General features: G+C 36.8%; 1 protein-coding gene across 1 annotated transcript in view; it reads right to left on the minus strand.

The window, feature by feature from the left end:
- The window catches only part of LOC149231893 (spatacsin carboxy-terminus protein), a 141,084-nt gene extending 131,956 nt beyond the window's left edge, over positions 1-9,128 (minus strand). The window contains 2 exon segments of the mRNA XM_089381779.1: positions 8,347-8,498; positions 8,645-9,128. Of these exon segments, the coding sequence (XP_089237905.1) occupies positions 8,347-8,498; positions 8,645-9,128 (636 nt within the window).
- Positions 9,129-9,876: the final 748 nt, after the last annotated feature.

The raw sequence follows: 9,876 nt of genomic DNA on the forward strand, positions 1-9,876 counted from the left end.
TTTGAAAGATATATTACATTATGCAATTATGAAGACCAAACCTAGTTACATTCTTCAACACTCCCTCTTAAATAGGGAGGTATTCATAATTACATATATATACAAGTACATGGATGATCTCAAAAACACATGAACTACGAAGAGTTCAAGCACACTTAGTGGCACGAACTAGATACCTAACTAGGGTTATCTATCTAGGTGGGACTAAGATGAACTAAAGCTTTCAGCCACTATAGGTACCATCAAGCTTACTTACTAACTATCAACCCAAGGATCTAGGTGTGTATCCAAGGTCAGAGCTCTATGACCAACGACACCCTCCCTACTTCGGGACCTAGACATCAGACACATGTAGATGTCCTCCTAGGCATTTTGTATTATACACGATGCCTCAACACTCACGATTATTTAAATTGGTAACATCAAATCTCTCCCGATCAATTAGATCGGTAACATCAAGCATGCTTATAGACTAAATTACAAATCCAAACATGCTTCCAAAACATCAAGCTTTTGAATAGAGATTTATCTGTACAGACACAACTCCAATCCGTAACAAACTTTCAAATACATATAAGTAAACACAAACCTTCAAGGTCTTCAATCATCCTGATGCCACTTATATCAAATTATTCATATGTAGCTAGTAAGAAGCTTTTCTTCTTTCATTACTTCAACAACACCAAGACATCCTCCATAATTTGTAGTGCATTCATTCTCCAATTTCTACTTTAATGTGTTCTTCATGACTATCATGGTATTTATAGTGGTTTCCAACTGTAAAATGACCGACATGAGTTATTTGTGAAGTTGACTTGTAGTAGATTAGTTTGGAGGCCAACTTGCAAGTTGACTTGATGGAGGAGGCTTTTGACATGTCACGTGACAAAATAGATTTGAATTTGACTTGAACAGAAACCTAAAAGCCTACAATGGAAGTTTGACCTATGACCATTGACCCAAGCATGAAATCCATGCTTTAATAAGTCAATTTAAATATTAATAATTTCTTTTGACAAATATATTACATTATACAATTATGAAGACTGAACCTAGTTACATTCTTCAACACTGCGAATATGTTCTAGAAGAAGAAGGCTCCATGATGAAGAAGTTGAAATTCATTCATGACATGATCCAAAAAAAAGGAGCCCTACAAGCAGCTAATAGTACTATAATCTCCACCTAAGAGCAAATAGTTGTTAGTAACAAGTCCCTAGTTAAGAGGGAGCTTGGGTATATTCTTTTCATAGGAATGAGTAGATCCTTCCTAACTGAGAGGGAGAGATAGACACACCATTCTTGTCTTCATGTTATGAAGAAAGAATCGAGGATTGGGTAAGTATCTGAGATAGTTACTCTATGAGGATGAGGTAGGGCATCCAATAGGTAAGACTAGTTGAAGAGCAAATTCCATGAGGATGTGTAAATCCAAGATGGGAATGGTCCTAGAAGAACATACCTTGTGAACATCAAAATGGGGTATGTGCCTTGAGAGACAATGATGAAGGTGTCTATTAGTCTTTGTCTTCCCAGCATTGTGCTCTAATCTTGTGGAGAGATAAAGTTGTTAGTCAAGGCCTTGCTATATGACAATGTTGGTTGATATGATGAGATGCAGTAATATAAGCTAATAAAATAGTTTATGAGATGGCTTATCACTCCAACTCTTCTTATGAAATTCTTCCGGTATGAGAATGTCCAAGTACCTTTCTTAATTTTAGGTATGTTCTATGCTTAGAGCATTTTACTTCAATTTTTCATTTAGCTCAATATCAATTCCATATTAGCAATCACATCAGCATGATAGTAAAGTGCAGATAGAACATAAACATAAACATCAGAAAACAAGCCAAGACAAGAGGACACAAGATGTGGCACCAGCCAGGGACAAACCCCAATGTGGGGAAACCCTTGATCAAATCTTCTTATATTGTTCAATAGTTCAGCAGAGAGAGAGAGAGATAGTACATATATATCAGAAGTCAACACTTTGATTTGACAAGATAGAAGATCAGACATCTGAGATCTTCACCATGAAGATGATACAATAGTTCTGATGACAAGGACTGCAGATCTGAACTCAAGTGAAGGCACACTTATCAGATCTCATTCTTCAACTGATTCTCCAAGGTGATTCCATCACCATGCTGCATCCAACGCAATGTTGCATCCATCCATGCTGCAACCACGCTGCATCCATCGTGCATCCAACCATGTTGCATCCATCACTATGACAATAGTTCTGTCAACCTCATGTTGCAGCAGCATCATACAACCCTCTAATAGTTTGAGATCTCAGCAGTTTTATAATGCTAATGATTTGAGCCTTCAAATATCCATACGAAATTGACTGTGATGTTATGGCCTGCGGCCTAACACACAGTCTTCAGGCAGCGTATTCATTGTGCTTGTCCCTTCACACAGTGACCCAGTCAGCCTACAAACAGCAGTCACAAGCACCTCCTTACTGCAGATTCTTCTTCTCTTTAAATCGACCTCAGGAACAATACTAACATGCCCAAACAGTTATGCTGCCACCTACAGCAATGTGACAATATCACAGATCCTCTGCTGTAATGTAATTACCCTTGTTGTGGTTTAGTTGTAGCATCTAAGGGTCCTTTCATACATAGATAAGGGCTCCTTCAATTAAGGCTTTCCTCCTTTATTTGTTGCAGCCAAGATGTCCTCCTTTAGGATTGGGACAAGGGCAGCACTAGCCCTACTTTGACAGCGGAAGAGGGCACACCTGAATGCAACTTAAACTCCTTGATTGGTAAAGGATGGAACCTCCTTATTGGACTGCGGCTAGGGCAGATAGGAGCCTCATCAAACTGCGGATTAGGGCTCCTAGATTAGGCTGTGTATGAGTGCCTCTTGACTGCATTTAGACTGCTGATTAGATCCCTTCCTTGGACAGCATATAAATCTCTTCCTTGACTGCGTCTAGGGCACGCTAGAACACCAACTCATGACAGCGTATAAACCCTCATTGACTGCGGCTTTGAGTAGCATATAGAAGGCCAGATCTTGCTGCGAAGATACTCTCCTTGACTGCGTCCTAGATGTCTTCTATGACTCCTCCAGGACAGCGTTTAGGTCACATAAGGATCTCTGCATTTAGGGCAAATTGACAGCATTAGAACTTCTCCTTGCTGCACTTATAGAAGCCTCCTCCATGACTGCGTTGAGGTCTTTCTTTCATGACTGCTAGGGCAGCGTTAGGGCTTCTTCATTAGGGTAGCATTAGGGCTTCATTAGGGCAGCATTAGAACTTCTCCATTAGGGCAGCATAGAGCCTAGGGCACTCCCTCTAGATCTCTCCTTCATCAAAACCCAAAACAGAAATGAAGAGAGATCACAAGAGTGTGTGTGAAAATGACTTGAAGGCCACCTCTATTTATAGTAAAACGTTGAGGACAGGTGGGGGCAATTTGGTCGCTGGCCGACCTTGACGAATTGTCACATAACACAAATAAATTCATATCTCCATGAATACATGTCGGAATCAGATGATCTTTAGATCAATCCTACACCTCTCGACGAGAAGAATCCAAGAGAAATATCAGCTGCCATAAATAAGAAGACCCTCATGGAGTTTGGCCCTAGTTGCCAATTTTAACAACCTTGTATGTTTTATGAATACCTCCCTAGTTAAGAGGGAGTGTTGAAGTATGTAACTAGGTTCAGTGTTCATATATGAAATGTACTCCTGATTATTGTACATTGTAAAAAGAAGTTCCATGGGTTTCATGCTCAAGGTCAATTTATTTGTAGGTCAAGCACCCATTGAGTGCTTCTAGCGTTTTTCATAGAGTCAAGAAGTCAATAGAGTCATTGTCATATATGAAAGGCCCCATTGGGCATCTTGTATTATGTCAAGAAAATTTACGAGTCATAACATGTGTCAAAGTCCCTCCAATACAAGCTATGTCACAGGGTTCGTCGAACTTTAACCTTGAGGTTCGAATCTTGGCGAACCTTAAAAAAAATTTGAGGTTTGGCGAACCTCATAGCCATTGACCAAGACCATACATCAAAACTCATAACTTCATGTCACAAATCAAGCTTGTAATTTAGCCTTGCATTTTCCATGTCGGTGATAGCAATTTTGATGTTTAATGATGTTGAGTTTTTACTATTTTATCCTATAATTCAATATATATATATATATATATATATATATATATATACACGAACCTAATGGCGAACCTCATCAAAAAATTCGAACTTAAACCGAACCTAATCATTGTCGAACACAAACTCGAACCTGAACCATGTGACATTGAATACAAGTCGACCTAAGCAAAGGACAATTCGGTCTACAAGACAAGACAAGTTGATCTCATGATGACAGTTTGAGCTCCTTGGAAGGTATATATAAGTGTCCTATCAACCTCATTCGAATATCACACACACAAGCAAAAGGGAAGTTCAATCAAGGAAGAGGAGGAGTTTGAATCTAAGAAGGAAGGAGTCTCTTGCGCAAGCAAAGTTTCACGAGGATAAATCAAGTTAATGAAGGATTGTTTTAGGGCTACTACCTCTCACACGTGCAAATATTAGGGCATCATAATTGTTACAGCAAAAACGAATTGCAAACTCCTCAAAACAAGTCGAAGTGTGAAGCAGAAAATCAAGAAAAGAAGTCGAGCACCTTAGAAGAGAAGAGTTAGCCCAGCGAAGAAGAAATAGTCTCTATTCTTCCCTAAAACAACCACAAGTGCGAGTTGCAGGAAGTGCAAGAGGTTCTAAAAGTACAGACCCAAAGCAATAAGTCAAATCTCTGAAGTGAAGTCAAAAATTTGTGATATGAAGCAAGTTTGACTCGGGTTGACTTAAGGAAGAGAAGACTCATCCAATGAGCAGTTTGACTTGGTCCTGCAGGGATCTTTGACAAGGGTCTTAAGTCTTGGAATTCATCATTTGAAGATTTTATATGAAGAGAAGAATTCTTGTGGTTTTTTCCTCTCAAGAGGATAGGTTTTGGCCCCGGCTTGCAGCCTACATTTTGTGTCCTTTTGTCTCATTGATCTTTATAGTTTAATAGTTGTTTGATGATAAGAACACTAATAATAATCAAGTAAAGAAGACGCTAACTACAAAATTACATCAAGTAAAAGAACATCACAAGCCGTTATCAAAGAGAAATCACCCTAATGTAGCTGCCCCTGATTTCTCAACATAAAGTAAAAAGGATTATTAATAGAAAATTATAAAGGAGCTTTGAAAAGTATTAATTGTTTAAAGATTTAAAATCCATTTAATAAGATGAGGGAAGAGAGATTGTCTCATAAAAAAATTTCAATTGCACGTTGCAAATTACATACATTCAAATGAAGTATTAAAAGAAAAGAGATTAACATTGTTGTAAGCTTGAACTGTAAGGAAAACACATTAATATCAATATGCAAATCAGTTATTACTTCCAAAGCATAACATAATTGGAAAGAAGATATTTTTTGCAAGAAACAATATGAAATTAAGGACTTACAAGTGACAATTGATGATTATGAATATATATCTCAATTCAATGTTGCAACTATGTATAAAGAAGAGATCGACATAATTCTTGGTTTACCTTGGTTTGGAAAACTAGGTACCTTCATCTTAAACACAGAGAGAAAGTTTTTGACATTTCCTTTTAAGAAAAAGAAAAAGACATTTCAAGACATTACAGTGAAGTCAAATTCGATAGTACCTTCATCAAAGGACTTGAAAGACATATTAGAGGTGGTCATTTAGGAAAATTAAAAGCCAATATCAAAGATGCAAAAAAAAAATTAACGAAGTTATCACGTATAAAAACAATGAAATATCTTGCTTAAAAGGACCACACTCAAAAATTACTTGCACAACTCAAGAAGACAAAGGTTTCGAAGCAATACAATGAAAGATTAGAACAAGAAAAGGAAGATCTTGAAGGCAACCCGATGAAGGCCTATCAAAACAAGATAACGAAAATTCTCGCTTGAAGCTTAAGCAAAAGTTACTGGAAGAAATCGAAACATTAAAAATGAAAAAATAGAGTATAAAAATGTTAAAAATGAAATCAATGAATCAAAAACCAAAGAACCTTCAAGTCTCAGGAACCAAAATTAAAATTTGCTTATGCAAATTAAGAAACTTAAGAATGATAGGCAGTCATTGGAAACCAATATAGAACAATTGATACAGACATTAAAGTCTTCAAGTAAAAAGGTTTGAACTACAGAGAAGAGCACAAATACAAGTTCCATTAATATCACAACTTAGAAACTTAGAAAGCTATCAATCGAATTGAAGTAAAGACATACTCGGATGCTACAGTACAGACGACAAAAATTCCAAGTGAATCGCCAAAAATTAGCCTGGCAACCTCAGTACATCAAAAAGATCATAAATGAAAAATAAGCCAAGAAAATGCTACAAGCACAATAAAGGAAAATCATATTACAAAAATACCTTATTGACATTCTCATCACAAAATTAGATACTTTAACGAGTCAGTGTGCTAGCATCATTCAAAATGAAACAACTTGAACTAACTTATGTTAAAATTGTAGCTCGGACAAGTGTCTCTGCATAGGCCTTGTGTCCAAGCATGCAAAAGATACCTTAATAATTACTTATTTCAGTAGTTTTTTTTAAGTTTAAACTTAGGAAAAGCATGATAATTAATTTAATTAGTTATTATTATTGGCTTTGTAACTCATATTTCTAAAGTTTATAACTTTGGAAATTAATATTTCTTTTTTGACCAGATCAAAAGAAAGTGATAAGATCAAATTTTGGCCTTTGATCTTTTCTTTGAAGATCTCAAGGAGGAAATAGGGTTATGAGAGAAATTATAAATTGCTAGAATGAGTGGGTGAAGGACACGATTTGGAGATCACATCGAGTGAGAGAGAAGAGGGCCAATTTGGGTGAGAAGAAGGAAGGTCAAGCAGCTGAGGAGAAGGGACCAAGTTCACAAAGAGAGAGGGGTTGTGTTCAAGTTTTCATCTACTGAAGAGTGGGACCATGTTCAGGTTGTCATCTGCTGAAGAGAGGGGTCGTGCCCAAGCCAAGTTCGCAAGAGAGAGAGGTTGAGTCTTTAGGGCCAAGTTCTCTGCTGGAGGAGAGGTTGTGTCCTAGGTCGAGTTCGCTAAAGAGAAAGTTCAAAGGGGTCATACACTACAAAGGGGTGGTTGTACTGTGAAGAAGAAGCAGACGTTTTCTAGGGTTGTTCTTGGCTGTAAATTTTCTGGAACTGTTACTGTAATATTTTCCTGATTTATTCTTTGAGGCCTAATAAATCCCCCTTTGCTGGTTTTTCTCCACACTGGAGTTTTCCAAGGTAAAAGTTGTGTAAAAGCTATGTGCTTGGATTTCTTGTTTCTGCTATGCATAATTTATTAGAAATTCAGCTGTGTTAATTGTGCATAGATTTCATATCTGAAATTTTCTTCCTGGGTTTTAAGTAAAAATAAAATTCTGGGTATAAAAATTTACTAGCACATTAATCATTTGGTTGGGCTTACAGAAACTAACAACTTATATTCTCAAAAATATTGATGTCAACAAAAAGTCGTGATAACAATTCATCTTGAAAAGCCTATAAGCACAACGGTCCACAAAATATCGAATTGAGATGGTTATATCATTTTCCAGTTCGACAATTTTGTTTAGCACTCAAAGGTTCATATCATCTTGATTCATCGAAGATAACAGCTCCAAGAAGTGGGAAATATGCAAAGAGATCACAAGACAAAGAAAAAGATATCAAGCCTCTTCATCAATAAGCTTTGAGAGCAAAGCATTTCTAAGGGGAGAGCAATGTTATGAACATAAATATATGTATAATAATATAAATAACTCTTAATTAAATAATAATTAGTATAATGAAATGACATGTCTCAAAGGACATGACTATTATGAAAGGGTACTTCCCTTAGGTATATATATAATGGGGCCCCATAGTACTCTCATCGTCATATCAATTTACTCATATATTGTTTTGTCTATATATATATATATATATATATATATATATATATATATATATATATTGCAAAATGGATTTCTGTACTGTATTCCAATTATTTCGGATATTTTATTGGTGAGTCATATTTTGATTATCACACTGGGAAGCAGATCTGGTAATGTAGATTTCTATTCATTGCTCATTTAACTTCAAGTTCATAATCATGTAACTTTAGCGTACACAATTTTTATTTGCTTACAGAATCAAACCAACTAGAGGATCTGAATTATCAATTAACTCAACAACGGTACATCAATGACATGGTAAGTGATTTCAACAAGTGTTTCATTTGCATCACTTTTTGCTGTTAATTTTGCTGTAATAGGTAGTAAAGAAACCTGCACAGATAGTTGAAGCAATCTCCTCACACCCTTGGGAAACCAACGTGGCATCATCTGTAACAGTGAAGTATCACCCCCAGCTGATGAAAATAGACCTTCTCTCCAATTTAAGTATTCATATAAACCATATTTACAGACTGCTAAATTCACTGCAATCAAGGAAACCCACAGAAAATGTATAAGAAACTTTTGGTAACACATTATTTCGGTATCTACCTAGACAACATCAAGACAAACAAAATCCAATACGAGGAAAAACAAGAACAATATTTCCAGCCGCAGTTGAGAAATTCACCGTTCTTGGCACTTGGGCTAGCAGGGATGCTACATGCATCTTGACCAAAGCAAACTGCAAGCAAAGAACGCCAGAGTGTAGGAAAATTTTGCAGAGCAGGTCTAAGATTCTCAATTGTACATTGTGATGATGTCCTGCGATGCCTACTAACACTGCCAGTGCAAAGACATTTCTGAAGGGGAAGTGGAGCATACATCAAGGTTGCAAGGGCAGCCAGCTCTCCTCCTTCGGCCATGTCATCTACAGTAGTTATAAGGCCTTCAATTTCTGGAACTCCAAGGTTCCTACCAGGAGTCACATTTCGAGAAATATTTAACCTTGCATTAGAAAAGGATGCATCATATTCACATCCTTTTATCCTTGACAGAAGCAACCACTGGGCCCATTGACAGCCTCCCTGCAGATCAGTCAAATATTTCAGTTGTTTGAGGCCAAGGCTGAATAGATAACATTCTTTAATATTTCTTATTGGCATCATCTCCATTCTGTTTGTGTATAAGTTCATATCAACATTATCAAACAGTACAAGTTTATATAAGCATTCTGCGATTAGCATGAAAAGAACAGAACAGAGAGAGAAAAAAAATATGTGTGTAACATAAAGATGGCTCTTTGGATTAGGAGGTGCACATAAAGTAAGGAGATCCATCTCCATCGTAATCCAAGGCTATTTCTTTAATGCTAGTAACAAAACAACAGTACTTAAATGTCTCGGGCTATTTCAAGATGTCTGCTGACAGTATCAAGGAGATTATACGACACGAGCCAAAAATCTGGAGTTTCTGCATCACTCACTCAGAGGGCCATTTACAAAAGAAGCATCCTTTGATCCATACAAAGGGATAGTTAAGAAGGTTCTCTAAGTGGACCAATTAAACAGAAAATAGAGCCTGAGACCAAAGAAATCTACCTAGCTGTTTTGCTTGAACAAAATTTGCAAGTATAAACAAAATGAGCACTTCTTCGCATGGCCCATAATTCACCAAAGTCCAGCATTAAGCCCCTAACATGTTGCAATAGGTATTGCCCTTGACCCTTTACCCCACAATCCACTTTCCCACCTAGGGTCCATTCTATGCAAGTGAGGAATTATTTATGTCCTTTTCTGTAGCTATCTAAAGACCAAGGAAATTTTAATATGTTTTCTGTAATTCGAAATCCTAAACTATATATTTGTTAAACCGACCACCCACAGCCCACCGAAGAAAAAAAAAAAGGAAATGTGCTTGTGC

The sequence above is a fragment of the Pinus tabuliformis genome, chromosome J, assembly GCF_031772625.1.
Source record: "Pinus tabuliformis cultivar Carrire ecotype Pingquan chromosome J, CPIR1, whole genome shotgun sequence".
In the NCBI taxonomy this organism is placed as follows: domain Eukaryota; kingdom Viridiplantae; phylum Streptophyta; class Pinopsida; order Pinales; family Pinaceae; genus Pinus; species Pinus tabuliformis.